We start from the raw sequence: 23,525 nt of genomic DNA on the forward strand, positions 1-23,525 counted from the left end.
TTCTGTGTTCCCCAAATCGCTTACGCAGGGCCCGTATGGTACGCCCTACATAGAGAAGTCCACAAGGGCACTTTAGACAATAAATAACAAACTCAGAGCCACAATTAAAAAATTCAGGTATCAGGTATGTCTTGCCTTTGCACGTAAATTGTTTTTGTCTATGATTGACAAAGGGACATGTAAGACAACGAGATTTCTTACACTGATACATCCCCTTGATGTGAAAAAAGGTTAATGAGGCACTGGCTGGCGGTTTGGAATATTTGGTCTTACTTGGGGCTATCATAGTCTTGATATTTCTTGCCCGCCTATAACTCACCAATGGTTGATCTGATATGGAAGTTTTCAGGTGAGGATCCTCTTTGAGGATAGACCAGTGCTTCCGCAAAATCTGCTCCATTTTGCGGTATTGGCTATGGAATTGAGTAGTGAATCTGACTGGTTGTAATTGATTGTCAGATTTATGATCTTGTTTTTGTCGGACTTCTGTACATAGATATTTTTGGAAAGCTTCTTCTACCAAAGGTTCAGGGTAATCCTTGTCGACAAATTTATTCTTGAGTAGACTCCCATGAGTGACATAGTCCTCAGTGCGAGTGCAATTGTGTTTCAGCCTACAAAATTGACTCTTGGGGATATTGTTTACCCAACTTGGGTGATGGCAACTATGGTAATGCAAGTACGAATTGCCTGCTGTAGGTTTAATATAGACTTAGAATTGTTCCATGACTCTAATAATACCATTTATTCTCAAAACTATATTAAACCTACAGCAGGCAATTCGTACTTGCATTACCATAGTTGCCATCACCCAAGTTGGGTAAACAATATCCCCAAGAGTCAATTTTGTAGGCTGAAACACAATTGCACTCGCACTGAGGACTATGTCACTCATGGGAGTCTACTCAAGAATAAATTTGTCGACAAGGATTACCCTGAACCTTTGGTAGAAGAAGCTTTCCAAAAATATCTATGTACAGAAGTCCGACAAAAACAAGATCATAAATCTGACAATCAATTACAACCAGTCAGATTCACTACTCAATTCCATAACCAATACCGCAAAATGGAGCAGATTTTGCGGAAGCACTGGTCTATCCTCAAAGAGGATCCTCACCTGAAAACTTCCATATCAGATCAACCATTGGTGAGTTATAGGCGGGCAAGAAATATCAAGACTATGATAGCCCCAAGTAAGACCAAATATTCCAAACCGCCAGCCAGTGCCTCATTAACCTTTTTTCACATCAAGGGGATGTATCAGTGTAAGAAATCTCGTTGTCTTACATGTCCCTTTGTCAATCATAGACAAAAACAATTTACGTGCAAAGGCAAGACATACCTGATACCTGAATTTTTTAATTGTGGCTCTGAGTTTGTTATTTATTGTCTAAAGTGCCCTTGTGGACTTCTCTATGTAGGGCGTACCATACGGGCCCTGCGTAAGCGATTTGGGGAACACAGAAATACTGTAGAAAAAGGCCTTGACAATTACAGTGTAGCCCGCCACTTCAAGGAGCACCATGGACAATGTCCAGTTGGACTCCGTGTATGGGTCCTTGAAGCAATATCCAAGCTTCTCCCCTCAGCTGAGCGCTATAAGCGGTTATGCGAGAGGGAGAATTACTGGATATTTACTCTTGACAGTCTCTCGCCTGGTGGACTCAACGAGGGCATAGAGATAAATATCCTATTGTAAACAAGATATCCTCCCTCGGTTTACTATCTCGGCTAATCTCTTATCAAACACGTATGTGTATGTGTATACATGTGTGTGTATATATGTTCAATATACGTTTTTATACTTGTTTTATATACATATTTTATAATAATTTTTATTGTACATTCACACATTCCAAATACAATAAGGAATATAGAATTTTAGTAATATATATATATATATATATATATATATATATATATATATATATATATAGATATATATTTTTTGAAACAGACATTTTATAATTATCAAATTTACATTACCCTATTTATATTAATCCCTGTTTTAGATTAATAATTTAATGATGACGTCGTCAACATCATCAATTCCTTCCGGTATATAGTATAGATATAAAATAAAACAGGGAATATCTGTAAATGTAAATATATATATATATTAGTATATTTTTTTATATATATATATATATTCTTTATATAATTTTCTTTTATATATCTTTTATACATGTTCATTTTAATCATAAGCATAGATGGTAATGATACTACCCAAGGCGTTATTGCAGCTTTTAATGATTGTTTGTTACCATGGAAGATGATTAATTTTTAATCTCTAATTGGTTTATTTGTGTCAGACCTCAAAAATGTAGTTCCAGCATAGGTTCCCTTAAGGGCCATTATAACAATACCCCTCTAATTAGTGAAATTCTATCTATTTGAAGTTATTTCAATATCATCTCAATATTATGTCAATTGTTGTTCACTTATTATTTATTTATCTGCATAGTATTGCCAATTAATGTTGTTATTGCAAAAGCAGGCCCTCTTGTGGCCATAGATGTGCCCTGTTATGTTGTTGTATAATACGATCTAGCTAGATTATATGTGGGGCGGGCCTATGTATCACCACTATATATACTGGTCTTCAGTAAAATGGCCACAGCCCAGCCTGAGGAAGAGACTCGAAAGTCTTGAACGCGTGCACCTCCCGCAACCGGAAGTGACGTCACGTGCAGTCCGCAGTGGATACCAGATACCAGCGCGAAGGTTCCGAGAGCGTCTTGGTCCCTGTAGCTGCTGCCTTTCAGAGAACAACATCGCCACGCTGCCTGCATTAGGACATCGTACGCACACCGGCTACACCATGCGGATGATTGTTTACAACTACCTTGCCCATATTCATTCATGTCTGTGAGTAGGCTTTTTACAGCCTTTTTACATATATTACCACTAATAAATGAGCTTGCTACGCTTAGAAGGCGCCGCATTTGTTTTTTCTTTGCCTCTATACAGATCACTTCATCTGTCAGCTGGCAGCCATCTAAAGCAAGGCAATAGTAAAGTAGTTATACAGTGCCATGGACTATTGATGGACTTTAACATCCACCTTATAGCACTGGTTTCCTTTGGACTTTAATCCCAGTTTTATTTCATTCATTTTTCTTCATCTTTATTTTTACTTTTATTTTTATTTTTATTTTTATTTTTATTTACATTTTTATATTCATTTATATTCATTTATTTTTATTTTTATTTATTTTTATTTATTTTTCAGCTTAAATTAGTTTATTTACATTCTGGCCCTTATCTCTATTTCAATTAATACTAGCCTTTTGTGAACCTTAGACATCTACTGGGAGTGCGCTTGAATATCATGTTTTGTTTTGTGTCTTTTACCAGCCACTCCACTTTCTTCTGATCTCGGGGGAGTCATGTTGGTATCTAGAAAATAATTTTTTTTGGCTTCATCCTTTGGATGTTATGCCGTTATCTGTTCACATTTGCCATTTCCCACCACTATTCAAATGGCAGACCACATTTATTTATGTGAGACTATAATACAGTTGCCCACCCCACTTGGCGGACTATGGGAAAATGTTCGCCGTCCATTCAAAATATATATTATACACTATCTCTATGGCTAGCTACAAGAAAATGGCCACCGTCCGTCCAATATAGTTGCTTACACCACTCGTTTCTATGGCAGACTATGAGAAAATGGCAGCTGTCCATTTAAAACGCATATTCCATACCATCTATGGCGGGTTACAAGAAAATGGCTGAAGTCCATCCAATTTAGAGACGACATTTAAAGCCCTGCTTCCTACCTAGTTGCATCCTCTGAAGTCACGTGATGTGACGATACGTGTCAGGATTGGAGCACTAGGTACATTCACAGCTGACAGAAGGATACAAGCTTGGTGCTTGTGGTTTGCTGCACTTTTTCCCTTTATAAATGTGAATTTGTTTTTTTATTTTGTTGGTTTAACCACTTAAGTACCCGCTCATGTACATATACGTCGGTACTTTAAAGATGGATATCTCGGTGGGGGCGTGTCCGGATGTGAAGGAGAGAGGATGTGCGGGAGAGAGCTCCGGCTCCTGAGCGACTAATCCTGGCAATTTCTCCTGTGCTGTGCGACAATCCGCGCCGGCTGACTGCTGCACTGTGATCAGGGTCACCTCCTGTGTTCACCGATGCCATCCAGACGGCGATCGGTGAAGAAACAGCCGCCTCCCAAGACACAGGGCTCCCCGGCAGTGACACGTGCGGCGGCCATCTTGCCTTCGGGAACGGAGCGCGCCGCGGCTATACAGGCAGCCTTGCAGCTTCTGAGGGACATGGAGGTGGATGAGGGAGACCCACAGCAGCCCCCAGGTACGGAATAAGCCAAGGCTAATGCCTCCACTGCAGTCATTTTAGCGGCCATCGAGGAGAGTAAAACCCTGATTATGAGGAGGATTGACACACTGGCCATAGAGTGTGGCCTCATTAGGCAAGACATGGAGAAGTTTAGAGGCCGTGTTACTGCTGCTGAGAATCGTATCTCCGATATAGAGGACACTGTGGCTACCATCTCCCAGAATGTAGCCGACTTGCAACGCACAGTCAAAACCCTGATGGCGAGGTCGGAGGACGCCGAAAACAGGCTGCGCCGCAATAACTTGCGCGTGGTGGGCCTTCCTGAGGACGCGGAAAGCTCGCACCCAGTTTTGCTGAAAATTTCTTTAAAGAAATCCTTGCATTGCAACAAGTCTCCTCAGCATACATTGTGGAGCGCGCTCATAGAGTCCCCACAGACCCGAGACCGCAGGGCGCCCTGCCCAGACCACTCCGAGTGCGGTTCCTAAATTACCGGGATAGAGATCTTATCCTTGCTGAAGCTCGGAAGAAGCAACAGCTCCGGTACGAGAATACCACCCTGCATTTCTTCCCGGAGCTGCAGAGGAGGAGGTCCGGAAGAGGCTCCGGGACAAGGGCATAAAGTATAGTATGCTGTATCCCAGCAAGCTCCGTGTGGAATACCAGGGCTCTGTGAAATTCTTTGAGGTCCCCTCGGATGTCTCAGATTGGCTGGAAACCCTGGATTGAAGTGCAGTTGGGGCTGTTGTCACCCTTGGTTCCCCCCCCCCATTTTTCTTCTCATTTTTATTTGATTGATCTTTCACATGTGCTGGGGTCACCTGCTGCCCCTTTTTTTTTCTCCTTGTTTTTCCTCTGAAGTACGTACTAAGATCCGTGGCAGTGAAGGCTGATCGCACACTGATGGGCACATATGCTATGACCGTGTTCCTTTCCTGTGTAACCCCTTTCAGTCAATGTAATAGAGGTGTGCCTAGCTAAGTAATGCATCTGTACAGACTTTACCTTTCCTGATCAATTTATTCCCGTCATGGTGCGGCGGGTAGGTCGCTGCTTGGTGCTGCATGGCTATGATATGCATGGAGTCGGATGCTCTCGCAGCTGAACAAGTATTCGCAGACGGCACGTAGTGTCTGCGCTCGCCTCCTTTGACACTTTGGTTCCCTCTTGAGGGGTGTATGGAATAACTTTACAGGACAATTTTCCATATCTAGTTTTTTTTCTTTTGGTTTTTGGGGATCAAGTCTGCTGGTTAGCGTGGGTTTTTTTTTTTTTTTAATTACCCTAGCTGCCGGCAAAACAGGGGTTGGGACAATGAGATGGTTTAAGAAGGACTGTTTTGCTCATGTTTTTTCTTTTTGTTTTGTTTCTGCTCTACCTTTTTTGTGCTCACCTGTTTGTGGTGTTACCCTTGGTGGTGCATGTTTGGCAGGCCAGGGGACACTTTGAAACAGGCTATGACACAATGTACCGCATGGGGGTGGGAAGCAAGTATTCTTCAGCATGATGTATGGCTCTGTGTGCCTCCGGACCTCACCTGTACTCCTGGGTCGCCATCTAGTAGCAAATTTCTGAATTGCAGTCATGTCCTTGAATGTTAGGGGGTTGAATTCCAAGTACAAGAGAGCTCTGGTGCTGAAATTTTTGCAGGCTCATCATCCCCACATAATGATGCTGCAGGAAACCCATCTATTAGGCAACAAAATTCCGGCCATGAAGCGTCCCTGGATGCACAGAGCCATACATGCCACTTACTCTTCCTACGCTAGGGGTGTGTCCATTTTGCTACACAAGTCCCTTCCTTGTTCCATAGACACAGTGATTACTGATCCTGGGGGTAGATATTTAGTGGTCATACTTGTTTATTCTCGTAGGTTGGCACTGGCGAATATATATATTCCCCCTCCTTTTACAGGGAATATCCTGTATGAGGTGTTGGAGAAATTGGCACCACATGCTCCATTTCAGTTGTTAGTGGCTGGGGACTTTAATAATGTTCTCAATTACGAGTTGGACACGTCTAATCCTCGCAGGGCTCAGAACCACGACTTGTCACATTGGGCGGAAGCAGCAGGACTTACTGAGATCTGGCGGTGGAAGTATCCTGTTGACAGGTGCTATTCATATCTGTCCTTGGTGCATGCTTCGTCCTCCAGAATATACTTGGCGTCCGCTAATGGGACACTGTTGCCTCTGGTGACTGGGGCGCCATACCTCCCGGGGGGGTGTCTCGGATCACACCCCACTCCAGATTGACTTACAATTAGGTACTCAGAGTTGAAGAAGGGCCTGGCGTCTGTCCCCTAGATGGGTGGGAGAGCCCGCTGTGGAGGAAAAACTGAAGCCGCACATTGATACCTTCTGGCAGATCAACGAAGGCTCAGCAATGTTACACAAGGAATGGGAGGCCTTTAAGGCCACCACTAGGGGGGTATATATATCGGCTATAAAAGCCCTGAGAACGGAGCGGAATGGTGTGGAGGGAGAACTCCAGGACAGGGAGCAGGAATGCGCTAAGGCTCATGCGGATTCACCCTCTCCTGATACGTTGGCTCAGCTGTAGTTTGCAAGGAGGGATGTGTCTCTACACTTTCAGGAGGCAACTACTTGCCAGTTGCAAGGGACTGCAGCGCAAGTTTTTGAAAAAGGAGACAAAAATGGTAGGCTCTTAGCTTTCCAGACAGCAGGAGATACATCCCCGACAGTGGTTCCATGCATTTTGTCTCAGTCCGGACTGATGTTGAGGGACAGGGAGGATATTGTACAGGAGTTTGTATCCTTCTATAGGTCCTTGTACTCCCCCATTGATCCTTATGACACTGGTGACCTTAGGGACACATTGGAGGCCCTACGGTTGCCTAAGCTGTCAGAGGAGTGTAGCAATTTTCTTGACGCCCCGTTTCGGGTCGTTTCCTAGTGGCAAGGCTCCTGGTCCTGATGGCCTGCCAATTGATTGGTACCATCAATACTCAGAGGCCCTGGCACCTAGATTGCTGCGATTATACGCAGACTGTCTTCGGAAGGGAGGCCTCCCCCTCTCCTTTTATGAGGCTCATATAGTACTGTTGGCCAAGCCAGATAAGGACCCAATGCAATGCTCTTCCTATAGGCCCATCTCTTTGTTAAATATGGACTTCAAAATACTAACCAAGCTGTTGGCTACTAGGCTTATGTCAATCCTGCAACATTTGTATATTTAAAATTGATATGTAGAGCACCAGGTAAACCTAATGGTTAAATGAGATAATGGGTTGATTACACCTGATTGACATCTAGGTTAATTATGGATAGCTCTGAATTCCCTTTTTATAGGAGGTAAAGATCAATAGCCCCCCAGTTCTGACGAAGTTCCTAGTTCTAAAGGAACGAAACATGTAAACTCTTGGGGTACAGGGACCCCCCGATGCACATTTTGAACCTCAGTGCTTTTTTTTCTTTTGGAGCTCGGTAACATGGTTACCTTGAGCCACTAAGCAGCTTAAGGAAAAGTATCACATGGAGACATGAACAGTGCAATCTGAACATTACTTGCACGCTCAAATTGGAGAGACTGACCCCATGGAGACCTAATACATCCTTTATTCTCAACTTTGGAGATTGGTATTTGCCTAACATCATTGAAGACACTGTATAATTGCAGTTCTATACTGGACATTACTATATCATTCACCTATCATTACTGCACTGATGAGGAGTGCTTCAGGTTCTGTGTGCTACACATGGATGGATGGCTCAGCTGCAAATCTCTCTGGCAGCACGTGAGTACAGATTTGATGTGGTAGCTACAACTCTGAGCTACACATAACAGCCCAACAGTGAGTACAACTTCAGCCGTTTATTTTCTGTGGAATGCTGATCAATTATCTGCTCACCAACAGTGTATATATCAACACATCCAATATTCATGTAAGCCTAATTGCCACTAGCAGTTCAACAAGATTTCAATATCTGATGGACATATCTACTTGATATATTAGAATGGACACTACCCATAAGTAATGGGAACCCGTCAATTAATTGTGGCTACATTGTTGCATAGTCCTCTCAAGTGCAGCATAGGTGAACTCTGATACTTAATGATCACTACTACAGTGTCTCAAATATATATTCTTGTTGAATGCCTCCTTATCAGTTACTATCTGATGGAAATTGAACAACTGTTTACGCCAGATGCGGCGACCCATCTGAAGAGCAGAGACATATATATATATACCACTTTTTTTTTTTTTTTTTTTTCTCCAGCCTAGTAGAATTGTCTGCGGTCCCTGGGACTATATCTCTCTCATCTGATTTATCACTTGCCATTTATCTCCAATTGAGCAGTATTACTATACCACTATATAGTGGATCCCTCTCATGTCCCCATTTTTGAGCTTTTTCTTTTTTGCAACTTTTCCCACTTAGACGGTGGTACTTTCACCTGTAGTTACAGGGAACCACCGCATGGTGTGGAAATCTTTAGGATTATTGATAGCAGTGAGGGTTTTATATGTGCTTGGGGTGGGGGGTCTCTTTGTGTTGTGTGGAGGGTGAATGGGTGAGTTATGGACTTAGATCTCCTTATTGGATGATCAAGCTCCAGTTTTCAATTTGTCACTGATTTTTGCCGTCTCGCTTTTGTGAGTGTATTCTCAGGTCACTTCTAGGGTACTATACCATTATTGGTTACCTGTGTGTTTTTAATGCCTTTTATGCTCTATTTTCTGATATTTAATAAAACGTAGTAATAACTCTTAAGGGTGTGCAGCAGTCATTTTTCTTTTTTGTTTTTTTTCTCTCTTGGTACAATCCTGCAACATGTAATTTCTCCTGACCAAATGCGTTTTATGCCCAAAAAGGCCACAGATATAAATTTGCGCAGGGTATTTACTCACACTCAGTTAGGCCCGGAAAGTTCCAGCGGTGGGATACTGGTATTTTTGGATCTAGAGAAGGCCTTTGATTCCATGGACTGGAATTACATGAGGGTGGTACTGGAGGTCTTTGGTTTTGGTTCTCATTTCCGGAAGTGAATCGACATTCTATATCAATCCCCGCGGCCATTAAGCTGAACAATCTTTTGTCCGAATTTTTTTCCGGTGCGCAGAGGCACTTGTCAGGGCTGCCCTTTGTCCCCGGGTCTTTTCTCCATTATGATTGAACCCTTGGCTGCGGCCTTGAGAGCTTCTGAGGCGGTTCAGGGGATTACGGTGGGTGGCCTGGTTGAAAAAAAACAGTGCTCTATGCGGACAATATGGTTCTTTTTTTGAAAAACTCTGAGGTCTCCCTGTCAGCGGCTTTAGATATTTTAAATTCCCTTGCCCGTTTTTCGGGCCTGAAAGTCAATTGGGGTAAATCCCAGATTCTTCCACTCAGGACGCCATCTCTCGGTTGCGCGATTCCCCCGGGATGTCCTTTGCAGAAGGTAGAGGTGCTCAAGTATTTGGGGCTCCGCATTTCTAATTCTGTATCGGATTTTATCGCCTTGAATGTAGATTCACTTTTGGTTAAACTAAAATCTAGGTTGCTTGCATGGCAAAACCTGCCTTTGACACTCATAGGTAGGGTGAATTTAGTGAAAATTAAATTTTTACCTTTATTTTTATATATATTTCGGAACTCCCCTGTCTGGATTCCGAGACGTATATTTAAAATGATTGATCAGCTTATTACGAATTTCCTGTGGCAGGGGCGACACCCCCAGAAATAAACTCCGGGTTTACAACTGCCGTGGAAACAGGGGGGATTGACAGTCCCTGACTTCCACCGGTATTTCCTGGCCGGTCAGCTGGTAATCGTTCACAGGTGGTTCACTCTACCTGAAGATGACACGGCTAATTCGCTGGAGGCGGCTGTTGTTGGTTCTTATGAAGCCTTGACACATCTTCCGCATCGCGGTATCAGGGCTCCGTATATACGCATATCCATGCGGACGGCCTGTAGGGCATGGGTGGCAGTGGGCGGGACGGGAGGCGCCTCTGAGATTTCTCCCCACACACCGCTCTGGAGGAATCCCAAGTTAGTGCACTTTAGTGAGATACCTGATCCGATTATCTGGACTAAGTTTGGAATTAAGACTATGAAGGAAATAGCGGGTAGTGGGAAACTGCTGCAGTTTGATGCCCTGAAGACGAAGTTTAATTTGCCTAACACTCACTTATTTTGTGATCTTCAGTTAAGGCATGTGTACAATTCCCAATTTGGGGATGGTAGTATTACTCTGCGGAGTAGTGATCTGGAATCTTTACTGAGAGAGGACACTTTGGACAAGGCCCTGTCTACCATTTATAACCAGTTGTTTTGGGGGGGGGGGGGGGGAGAGATCTCCTTGTGAAGTGTAGGGCAGCGTGGGGTGAGGCATTCCCCCCAGATGCACAGGGATGACGGATGATATTTGGGACATTAATTTTTCCAGATTGGTCTCTGCCAGGGACCATCTTATTCAATTTAAATTTTTACATCGTGTATATCTTACTCCAGCTAGGCTGGCTAATATGTTCCCTACCTAGTCAACTGGTTGCTTGTGGTGCAGCTCCCCCACGGCCGATTTCATGCATATCTTTTGGAATTGCTCGGCTATTCAAGTATTCTGGAAGGGTGTTACAGACTGTATAGCGGAAGTAACCGATATTCACATACAGCCCACGATAGAGGTGTGCCTTTTGGGTTTGGTGGATAATATAGCCCCGAGGAGAGTGACTCGTACTCTAACCATTTTAATTTATTACGCCAGGAAAATTATAGTGTTGCCATGGAAAAAGCCTAATCCTCCTTCTGTATCAGCGTGGAAGGGTGTGGTTAATAGGGCTGCACCTCTTTACAAAGCTACATACATCAGTAGGGGTATACCTCAGAAATTTGATAAGGTATGGGGCAGCTGGATGAACAGTGAACTTACGGTGGTGGACTGAGAAGCGTCTAATAGTGTGCTCCTGTAGCAGGAGTTGTTATGGGTGTAATATGTTTATAACTGCTTGACGTGTCTGTTTGGAATATTGATTATAACAGAGTTGGTGGCCTTTCTAATTCTAATTGTATTGTCCTGATCACTGTGTGAGGTCTGGTGGGTGGGGGCTGGAGTCAATGCTGAAGAATTGTATATAGTTTCTTTGTGTGTACGGCCCGTTGGGCCTTGTTGCGTTTGTATTTGTCATGATAAAATCAATAAAAAAAAAAAAGAAGATATCTCGGTATCGGTAGCAGACATCTTTTCTTTGAGCGGTCCTGTAAACTATAACGGTGGTCTCCGCAAGATCACCGTTATCGGCGGCTGGAGAGGGCCCCCCCCTCCCACCACTCTCCCGCACCCTCTGCCGCTTACCGGAGCCGGCGGCGGAGGCGATCGGGTCCTGTCCCCTGCTCGGCTGGGATACAAGTGAGGGCAAGATGGCCCCCACCCATCTCCATAGCATAGCAGGGCGGAGGCGTATTAAAAAACGTCACTTCCGCCCATGCTTCTTAAAGCAATATTATTTTTTTTGCATTTTAGTCTAAATATGGGATCTGAGGTCTTTTTGACCCCAGATCTCATATTTAAGAGGACCCGTCATGCTTTTTTGTATTAGAAGGGATGTTTACATTCCTTGTAATAGGAATAAAAGTGAACCATTTTTTATTTATTTTTTGTGTAAAAATGAATAAAATAAATAAAACTAAATAAGAAAACAAAAAAAAAATGTTTTAAAGCGGCCCGTCCCGACGAGCTTGCGCGCAGAAGCGAACGCATACGTGAGTAGCGCCCGCATATGAAAACGGTGTTCAAACCACACAAGTGAGGTATCACCGCGATCATTAGAGCAAGAGCAATAATTCTAGCCCTAGACCTCCTCTGTAACTCAAAAGATGCAACCTATAGAATTTTTTTAAACGTTGCCCAAGGAGATTTTTAAGGTTAAAAGTTTGACGCCATTCCACGAGCGGTTGCAATTTTGAAGTGTGACATGTTGGGTATCATTTTACTCGGCGTAACATTATCTTTCACAATATAAAAAAAAAAAAATTGGGCTAACTTTACCGTTTCATTTTTTAATTAAAAAAAGTGATTTTTTTTCCAAAAAAGTGCGCTTGTAAGACCGCTGCGCAAATACGGTGTGACAAAAAGTATTGCAATGACCGCCATTTTATTCTCTAGGGCGTTAGAAAAAAAATATATAAAATGTTTGGGGGTTTTAAGTAATTTTCTAGCAAAAAAAAACTGTTTTAATCTTGTAAACACCAAATCTGAAAAACAGGCAAGGTCCTTAAGTGGTTAATAAACTGTGTATATATATATATATATATATATATATATATATATATATATATATATATATATACATATATACATATATACATATATACACACACACACACACACACACACACACACACACACACATACACACAGGAGCCCTTCAGATGGACACGGCAAGCCCTGCCGTTGGCCGTGACGTCACCGGATCTCCGATGGAACTCCCTGGAACCGGCGGAGAGGCGAGTACAAATTAAAATAATTTTGATCGATCAAAAAAGATTTGATCGATCAAAAAAATTAAAGATTAAATCGATGAATTAATAGTTAATTTCCACAGCCCTAATATATATATAAGCCTGGATTTCAACGCAGCGTAAGGACTTTATGCAGAGGCTTACAAACTCAGCGTTCGTGGATTGTTGTCCCTGTTATATTCTCAAAAAGTGAGTGCATCTCTGTTGGGTCAGCTCCCATCCATTCCTCTCTTTATCATACAGAATTGTGCCATGAGCCTTTCTATGCTTTCTTTTCCTATGTTCATACTCACCATTGAGAGCTGAAAAAGACCAAGACCACCATAGACAGGAAGACCTCATTGCATCCTGCACCCGAGACCATTTATGCCGTATACCTTACGGCAGTAAGGTGAGCGGTTTGCAGACACACAGGTGTCATCACTGAAGATCCTAGATTTTCAAGCACTTAGGGCTCTTTCACACGGGCGGCCCGTTCAGGTCCATTTTTTTTAGGCGGACCTGAACGGGCGCTCCGTGCTCCTCTATGGAGCCGCGAATGTCAGCGGTGAAATGCCCGCTGACATCTGACCCGCCAAAGTGTGACGGAGGAAAAACCTACTTTTCCATCCGTCTGGCGGATCAAGTGAACACGAACAGACGGTCCGTGTTCATCCGATCCCCCCATAGGGGAGAGCGGAGAAAAGACAGGGCGGTCCCTGCACAGTGTGCGGGGAACGGAGCGATCCCCGCTGAGCAAGCGGAGGTTCACGGGGCGGATCATTACTGATCCGCCCCGTGTAAGGGGGCCTTATCCTTTCTCTGGTGATGGGATTGATCTTCCGTACCTGACACAGAATTTTGTTGGACCTACTTTCCACCACTTTGTACTGTGCGACAGACTTTTCTACTGGATCACCGTTTAAATTTATTTCTATTTTATTTTTATGTGGTCATGTTTCTTTCACGTTTAATTATGCTCTATACCATGGGTCTTCAAACTACGGCCCTCCAGTTGTTCAGGAACTACAATTACCATCATGCCTAGTCATGTCTGAATGTCAGTGTGTTACAATGCCTCATGGGATGTGTAGTTCTACAACAGCTGGAGGGCCGTAGTTTTATACTAATGTAGTTTGTATATATTGATTGTTTACTTGACACTGAGTTTACTGGATTTATCACATATCTATTTGTATTGTGACACAGACTTTTCTACTGGATCATCTAACCGGTCACAATCCCTTCACGTTGAATTCATCACATTGCATTTATTGTTATAGACGGACACCACTTTTTTATAGACATACAATATTGTTTGCTTTCCACCACCCTCTCCTCTTTTCTTTGAAGCGCAAATACCACCATTTATTAATTTATTTCATGTGTTTGCAGCAGCGCCCCCTAGGTTTTAGTTTTATTCTCAGACAGCGCAGGAGTTTTTCGCTCACACATGTTATATCGTATACTATTATTTGTGTGTGTGTGTGTGTCATTATTGCCCATTCATTTTTGCTACGCATACTAGCTCATTATGCCTTTGTCTTGCAGGGTTTTTTTTTTTCTAGCAAGGGTTTACTTCCTCTTTAAGCATGCCTTGTGTGTTTAGCTGAATAGGTAAAGTGCTTATAAATTCTACACATTTTTTACGCTAGAAAGGAGGAGCCAGAAGCACTGACAAGGGACCCAAAAGCAGAGGTTCGGGGGAATGGAAATCTGGCTCATGTCCCCACAGGAAGCCGCTTCCAAGCTCGACCCCACGCTCTCATCATCTGGCTTTGATTGACAGCAGCGCCTCAGCAAAGCTTGCGAGACTGGAAAGTGAGGGGAGAAAGCCATTGGCACAGCACAGGATCAAATGAGGGCTCAGGTAAGTAAAGGCGAGGTGACGGGGATACTACTACCTAAACATTTTTTTACCTTAATGCAAGGAATGCTCAACTAAACACACAAGCCATGCTTACGTTTCCAAATGGGAGAAGGATCTTCAGTGCAGCAAAACCCAGGACAGACTGGCAACAAATCTGGTCCACGATCAGCTCATGCACTATAAATATAACCAAAGCTAATTCTGCATTTAAATCTGATACTAGTTGCTACAAGTTCCCACCATGGCTAGCACATGTTCCCCTTTCACAGTATTTTTTTTTTTTTAAAAGGCTTGCATTTAAAAAACTAAAATGGAAGTTTTATTTTTATATTATATATAGCAGTTTTGTGGGTATATGGCGATCCTAAGATGATGTTTTTTTGTACTATTTTTCATAGATCTGTATTACTCCCAATACATCTTTAGGTTTATCCTATTTATTAGGACCAACATTGCCCTATAACATGCTTTTTCTAGTATATTTTGTATAAAATGAAATATTGCATTGTATATATTGTACACAAGTATCCACTGATTATATCATTAAAACAAATGCTTAAAGCGGGGGTTCACCCTATTAAAATTTTTTTTTTTTTTTTTTTTATTATACCATTACATTCGGCATCGTAGCGCCGGTCTTACATTTTTTATCCCCGTACTCACTGTGCTATGGATCATTGAAGATTCCGGGGAATGAGCGTTCCTATGGTGAGAGAAGGTGATTGACGGCCGGCCCTGGCACGTCACGCTCCTCCGGAAATAGCCGAAATAGGCTTGGCTCTTCACGGCGACTGCGCATAGCCTGTGCGCAGGCGCCGTGAAGAGCCGAGACCTACTCCGGCTGTCTTCGGGGAGCGTGACATGCCAGAGCCGGCCGTCAATCATCCTCCCTCTCCATAGGCACGCCCATTCCCCGCGGGAGTCGGAAACTTCAATGATCGATAGCACAGTGAGTACGGGGATTAAAAATTTAAGACCGGCATACCATACCGTAGCTCGCGCTACGATGCCGAATGTAATGGTATAATGATGTTAAGGAGGGTGAACCACCGCTTTAAACTCTTGGACACCGGTTAAGCACTCATTAGATTATTCCTATGCAATAATCATTAGATTGTTATATGTATGTAAATATGAAAAGCCAACAGGGTTTTATCCTTCCCTCTACTCTTCTAAAAAATAAGGGGCCAGATTCACATAGAATCTGCCTACGCTGCGGCGGCGTAACGTATCCCATTTACGTTACACCGCCGCAACTTTACAGCGCAAGTGCCTGATTCACAAAGCACTTACCTGTAAACTTGCGGCGGTGTAACGTAAATCCGCTCGGCGCAAGCCCGCCTAATTCAAACGGGGCAGGCACCATTTAAATTAGGCACGTTCCCACGCCGAACGTACTGCGCATGCTCCGTCCGTAAAATTACCCGACGTGCATTGCGCTAAATGACGTCGCAAGGACGTCATTGGTTTCGACGTTAACGTAAATGGCGTCCAGCGCCATTCACGGATGACTTACGCAAACGCCGTGAAATTTAAAATTTCGACGCGGGAACGACGGCCATACTTAACATTGGCTAGGCCACCTAGAGGGCACCCTTAGTTTTGCGCTGCGTATCTCTACGGAAATAACGTAAATTTAGAGCGACTGGCAAAGCGGACATTTGTGAATCGGCGTAAGTAGTCATTTGCATATTCTACGCCGACCGCAATGGAATCGCCACCTAGCCACCTAGCGGCCAGCCTAGAATTGCAGCCTAAGATCCGACGGTGTAAGTCAATTACACCTGTTGGATCCTAGGGCTATCTATGCGTAACCTGATTCTATGATAGATACGAGGGGCGGATCACAGAGATACGACGGCGTATCAGGAGATATGCCGTCGTATCTCTTTTGTGAATCTGGCCCAAGATTTTAATTTTTCTGCTGCTGTTAAAGGTTGGTTAGGAAGATTGATTATTCTCATTTGATATGCTGTCTTACTCGGAAATATTTTAGTAGAGGTTCATATTAATGGAGAAATTAGAAACCCCCTTCAGTCTTAAACTGGTGCACAGCAATGTCCCACTAATATTAAAACAACTGCTTCTGCTGTTCCTGATGCCAAAGCGGTCTGTCTGTTGTCTAGAGATTTTGAAAAGGCCAATGTAAAATCAACCCTCATAGGGGAAATGGCTTACATTTCCCCAACTAAAGATACTAATGGAGACTCAACATCATGTAGGGCAAGTTGTTCTGTCCATTATAGTATTGCTCATAAAATCAAAATGTTTTAGCAAGAATGGATTCTAGACCTGCAACAGCTGCTGTTACTTCAGTACATATGGGTCTGGAAGAGGCAATCATTTTAAATATGAGCATCAAACAGATCTAATGTAGCAAATATTAAAATTCCAAATTAAATCATTCCTGGAAACAAATCATGGAGAGATCCCTCTTACCTGTGGATGCACTTATTAAAGTTAGGAGTTTGGATGTCCCAGTTAAAAGACACATGTCATTTTGCTGGGTTTTCAAAACCAATTGCCCACACTGAATGCTCCTGAGGTACTCCTGAGAATTTCTCTTCCACAGCAAACTACCATTAATCCCAGAGAGTGCAGAAATACTGGGCTCCTGTTCCAAAACAACTATTAAAAATAAAAAAATAAAAAAGAAGGAGAGAAAGGAGAAGGTAGCATTGATGATTTCTGGTTAAAAAACACAGGAGCACCGAAATAAAGCAATATAACTACTACTTACCAAGTGAAGTGTTGGCATTGGGTGATACAGACAACAGGAGAATATCAGGTACTCCATCTTTATTCACATCAAACAACTCCATTGGAGGGGACACCTCTGTGGAAAAAAAAATAAAAAAAAAATTAGAGAAAATAAATTATATATATATATATATATATATATATATATATATATATATATATATATATATATATATATATATATATATATATATATATAGTTTTGTCTCTTGACCAGGTTAAAAGTAAACTCAACTGGATTATGATTAATGACAAACTCTCAAATTTATTTGTATTATTACCAAGCATATGCAACAAAATATGGGATCCATGGATTGATTATATCTCGACTCCGTAGGGATCTCCGGGATGACCCTCTTTCTTTCCCCCCTCCCCTTTTCTTTATTTTTATTTTTTTTCTCTCTTCCCCTTTTTTTTCCCTCTTCTTTCTATTACTTTTTTTCACTTTCTATAATTTTCTTATGCAATACGGATGTTTGTATATGGGGCCTGTTGTATACCTTATGTTTTTCTGTTGTGATAAATGGAAGACGGGTGTGTTATGGCCATATTTTCTATATCTCTATTGTTATGATGACCCGAAAAACTTTGTTTAGTTCAGCATGTGTCTGTCTACTTCGGAACTTGTTTTTCTTTAATAAAAATACATTGAAATATAAAAAAATTCTACCGATATAAGGTCTACAAAATGTAAACTTTTACAGTTGCTACCTTTTACGAGCAACTCCTAAGCAATGACGACGCCTGTAAAAAAAAAAAAAAATAGAAAAAACAGATGTTATCTTATGCTTGGCTATACTGTATATGCTGCAGATTTGCAATCAGGTTTTGTCCAGTGTACTAGATAATGAACAAAATAATTGCAGTGTTGCAAAATGTTCTGGTCGCCCACAAAAACGGATAACACAAGTTTCCTTTTCCAGCAAACAAATTATTGCACAAGAATGAAAAGTGGGTATACTGCGCTGCTTAAACAAATATGAGACCAGCTGCTAACACGGCTAATGAGAACAAATTAGCTGGGCAAAAATAGAAAACAAAAATGTGTAGCGCTACGGCCAAATAAACAAACAATGTGAATTGTGGTTTCTCCTGTAAACACAAAAGTAATGCATAGAAATTCCTATAGAGGAATTCTTATATGAACCAAGTGAAAAAAGTCCAATATGTGCAATTAAATAAAGTTCATGAAGACACAAATCACCACGTGCAAAATGGAGCGAATCTTGATTATTCTCCAAGTGTAAATAATCCAAGTGTGAATAATCACCGCCACCAATAAGGATAAATGGAGGCTGATGGACTTGAGATGACATACGTCACTGCAAGTCTAAATAGGCTTATGGTACCAGGCAGAGTACACGAGATCAATGGATGCAATCATCCAAGGCATTTGCTGAGAAGCTGGATGCTGTCACTTCATGCATATCAATGCAGCGAAAAACCTTAGGTCCATTGAGCTCCACAGTGAGCCGGATGGCTTGGAACGCACGCCGTTCGGCCATGTTTTTCAGACCAGGAAGTATTTGACAGCTGCAATGCTGCACACGGGGAGACAAGATGCCATCGTTTGATTGGAGGTATGAACAATGTATAGCTATAAATTTAAGGGGGCTTCAGTGGAGAGACACCCCAGATGATGTGTTACCAACACGAAACGCGTTGGGTTGTCTCCACTGCCGCCTCAAACTATATACCATGCGATGTTAACTCAGGATACATGTGAGTGTACTTGACTATTTTTAATAAATTACATAGTTTTTTTACCGGATTACACTATGTGGCTATCTTTCTTCCCTTGCCTTTTCTAACCATCCGGCTCACTGTGTAGCTCAATGGACCTAAGGTTTTTCGCTACATTGATATGCATGAAGTGACAGCATCCAGCTTCTCAGCAAATGCCTTGGATGATTGTATCCATTGATCCCGTGTACTCTGCCTGGTACCATAAGCCTATTTAGACATGCAGTGACGTATGTCATCTCAAGTCCATCAGCTCTGGTAAGCCTCCATTTATCCTCATTGGTGGCGGTGATTATTCACACTTGGATTATTTACACTTGGAGTATAATCAAGATTCGCTCCATTTTGCACGTGGTGATTTGTGTCTTCATGGACTTTATGTTATTTAATTGCACATATTGGACTTTTTTTACTTGGTTCATATAAGAATTCCTCTATAGGAATTTCTATGCATTACTTTTGTTTACAGGAGAAACCACAATTCACATTGTTGTTTATTTATTTGGCCGTAGCGCTACACATTTTTGTTTTATATTATTGCACAAGAATGAAATCACAGATTATGCAACCTGCTTCAAAATCATGGGGCCAGATTCACATAGAATTACGTTACTCCATGGCGGCGTAACGTATCCCATTTACGTTACACCGCCGCAGGTTTACAGCGTAAGTGCCCGATTCTCAAAACTCTTACCTGTAAACTTGCGGCGGCGTAACGTAAATGCGCTCGGCGCAAGCCCGCCCAATTCAAATGGGGCAGGCACCATTTAAATTAGGCGCGTTCCCGCGTCATTTGTTTAGACGTTAACATAACTGGCGTCCATCTCCATTCACGGTCACTTACAGAAACGACGTGATTTTTTAAATTTCAACGCGGGAACGACGGCCATACTTAACATGGCTTAGAACACCTAGGGCTCAGCCCTAATTTTACGTGGCGTATCTCGACGGAAACAACGTAAAGTTAGATCGACGGGCAGCGCGGACGTTCGGGAATCGTCGTAACTAGTCATTTGCATATTCTACGCCGACCGCAATGGCCTCGCCACCTAGCGGCCGGCCTAGAATTGCATCCTCAAGATCCGACAGTGTAATTCAATTACACCTGTCGGATCTTTTGGCTATCTATGAGTAACTGATTCTAAGAATCAGTCGCATTGTTAGGACGGCCCGAACACAGAGATACGACGGCGTATCAGGAGATACGACGTCGTATCTCTTCTGTGAATCTGGCCCATAGCATTTTATGGTTCATGGTTCAGTTTTAGGTACCGTATTTACAATTGCATGAATAGAATGTTGTATACAATTTAGTCCAGTATCCATTAAACTATTTAAAGGGAATGTTTAGTGATTATATAAATTGTATTTCCTTAAAATAATTTTGATATGTTGATTACAAATTATTTTCTTTCAATCTTCTTTTATTGTTTTTTTTTTTAGCAACGCAAGAGTATACAGAAACCTAGGAGGCATACCTCTGGTTTAAATCAGTCAATACATAAGTAACAATATTATCTTCAAAACAGTTCATATAGTAAAACAAAAAACAAAAAGTAAAGGGGGAGTGGATCTCTTTTGGGGGAAGAAGAAAGACTCATATGTTACGTTATCTCTCTTCCTATACTTGTTCCTTCCATACTACCCCAAGTCTACTTTGTTGATCCTCTCCCCTAATACCAATTTGCCCTCCTTCCCTTTTGCCACCTGTCCGACGGGGAATCCAAGTCCCGTCGGGCTTGGGCCCATTAATCTGTTCCTCCTGCCTTACCTCCCTTATAACCCCCCCCAAACTGAACAGAACAAAACACCAAGAAAAATAATAATAATAATAATAATAAAAATAAAAGCAAAAAAAAAAAAAAAAAAATTTAAGACTCCTCTCCCCCCCCATCAGGTCCCCCCACGTCCACCCCTCCCTCAATCCGCGTCCATCAGGGCCTTTCCCTCCTCCGAATATCTAAATGTATTCCACTCTGCCCATGTTTCTAAATATACCTTCCGTTTTTGCATTGAGGTCCAGACCAAATCCTCCATTCTATTCAGATTTTCAACTCTATTAAGCCACATCCTTATAGTTGGAGGGGGTGTCTGCTTCCACGTCCCTGGTATACATGCTCTGGCAGCATTTAAAAGTTGGCAGGTCATTGTTCTCTTATATTGTCTCGCTGACATCTCTGTATCTTGCAACAAGTAAAAAGACCATTCGTCTGGCAGCTGCATCCCACTAAATCTCTGTGTTATTTCCCGGACCCTGCCCCAATAGTTTAAAATCTTAGGGCAGGCCCAGAAAATATGCATTAAGGTTCCTCCCCTCTTCCCACACCTCCAGCATCTATCTACCATGTCTGGATAGCACTTGTTCAATACCTCCGGTGTCCGGTACCACTGTGACAGGACTTTGTAATTCGTCTCTTGTGTCTTTACACACATAGATGTTTCAAAAATATTCCAAATTATTTTCTTTTGTTCGTCTGTAAAAAGGTCTCCCCAGTTCGCGCTCCCATTTATGGAAGAAGGGTAACTGAAACTCCTCTGTTGGAATGTTCAGTAACTCTATAATTCTCGATAAGGGGTGCCGTAGGGTCCCTCCCCCGCTGCAGTACCTCTCGAACCTAGTCAAAGTTCGCCCGTAACTAGCTGGGGATTTCAAGGTGTTAAAATAATGTTGTAATTGTAGGGACCGCCAAAAATCGAGTTGATAGGGTAGCTCACCCGATATCATCTCCTGTCGAGTAGTCCAGGCCCCCTCCTTCAGGAAGTGCGAAGCCTGGAACCACCCCTGCTCTATTAATTTACTAAATGGTCCTTTCATCCAGCCTGGTTTAAACTGTGGGTTCCCCAAGATTGGGAAAAGTGGTGAATCCTCCGTTGATAGTATCCTTCTGGCAAATAACTTAGGTCCCACTCTTCGGGTGGCTCATATCAACGGATGTTTCTTAACATCATTTGGGAGCCCCTGGTAACACCATGCTGCCCTCTGCAATATGCAGTCGCACTGATCTTGCTCCAACCCTGGCCATAGCTTGTCCCCTGCATGTCTGCTCCAATCAACAAGTCGACATAATAACGCTGCCTGGTAATATCTGTAGATGTCTGGGACCGCTATTCCTCCATCCCGTTTGGCTAATGACATTACCCGAGCCTTAATTCTTGGACGTTTATTCGCCCAAATAAATCTATTAATAAGGGACTGTGTTTGCTTAAAGAAGGATTTCGGTATTGCGATCGGTAGTGTCTGAAAGAGGTACAGAAACTTGGGCAACACACTCATTTTGACGATACTAGATCGCCCAAACCACGAATGGAACCCCCTCTGCCATCCATCCAGGAGGACCCGTATTTTAGACAGTAAAGGTACAAAATTAAGTTTAAAAACTTGTGTTAGGTCCGCCGGGATGGATGTGCCCAAGTATGTGGGAGAAGTGTCTGACCATCTAAATCTATACTTTAATTTCAATAGCTTTAGATCTCTCCCTGGGATCGCCACTCCCATTGCCTCCGATTTATCATAGTTAATCTTAAAATTTGACCATTCTCCATACTCACTCAGTTCTTGTATTAAATTGGGAAGGGATTCCATTGGGCTAGTTAAACTAAACATCATGTCATCCGCGTATGCTGAACATTTGTACTCTGTACCTCTCAAAGACACTCCTTTGACACCATTATTCAACCGTATTTTACTCAGAAGGGGCTCCACTGTCAAAGCAAATAATAACGGCGAAAGAGGGCATCCCTGCCTTGTCCCGTTAGAAAGTTTAAAGGGTGGCGACAAGACTCCATTCACTCTAACCTGCGCCACTGGATGTGTGTAACTACTTGCAATCCATTGCAACATCTTTCTACCAAACCCCATGTGTCTCAGCACGGCAAACATAAATTGCCACTTTATTCGGTCAAATGCTTTTTCTGCATCCGACCCTACAAAGACACATGGGGTTCGGGAAGCGCTAACCAAGTGGATCAGGTTCATAGTCTTAACCGTGTTATCTCGGGCCTCCCGCAACTGCACAAATCCCACCTGGTCTTTATGTACAAGTCCTGGTATGTTCTGTTGGACTCTCCCTGCTAAGATCTTGGCAAAAAGCTTCAGATCTTCATTCAACAAAGATATCGGTCTGTAACTCCCCCTTTGGGAGGGGTCCTTTCCTTCTTTAGGGATAACCGCTATTACCGCTTTTAATGAGTCGGGGTGAAAGGTGCCTTATTCCCCTAGATCATTAAACATTTTAATTATATGTGGGCCCAGCTCTGGTAAAAAGGCTCTATAGTACTGGATGGTATATCCGTCCGGCCCGGGTGCTTTCCCCCCTTTCCCCTTATTCACTGCCTCCTGTAATTCCTCTAATGTAATGGGTTTTTCCATCTCTTGGCTCATTTCTG

General features: G+C 42.6%; 1 protein-coding gene across 1 annotated transcript in view; it reads right to left on the reverse strand.

Annotated features, from left to right (window-relative positions):
• FAM234B (family with sequence similarity 234 member B) overlaps window positions 1-23,525 on the reverse strand; it is a 167,061-nt gene that overhangs the window by 106,226 nt on the left and 37,310 nt on the right. Inside the window, exons 4-5 of the mRNA XM_040359623.1 lie at window positions 17,377-17,472; window positions 17,076-17,264 (exon numbers count right to left, since the gene is read on the reverse strand). Of these exons, the coding sequence (XP_040215557.1) occupies window positions 17,076-17,264; window positions 17,377-17,472 (285 nt within the window). The remainder of the gene's footprint in view (window positions 1-17,075; window positions 17,265-17,376; window positions 17,473-23,525) is intronic.

The sequence above is a fragment of the Rana temporaria genome, chromosome 7 (genome assembly GCF_905171775.1).
Source record: "Rana temporaria chromosome 7, aRanTem1.1, whole genome shotgun sequence".
NCBI lineage: Eukaryota > Metazoa > Chordata > Amphibia > Anura > Ranidae > Rana > Rana temporaria.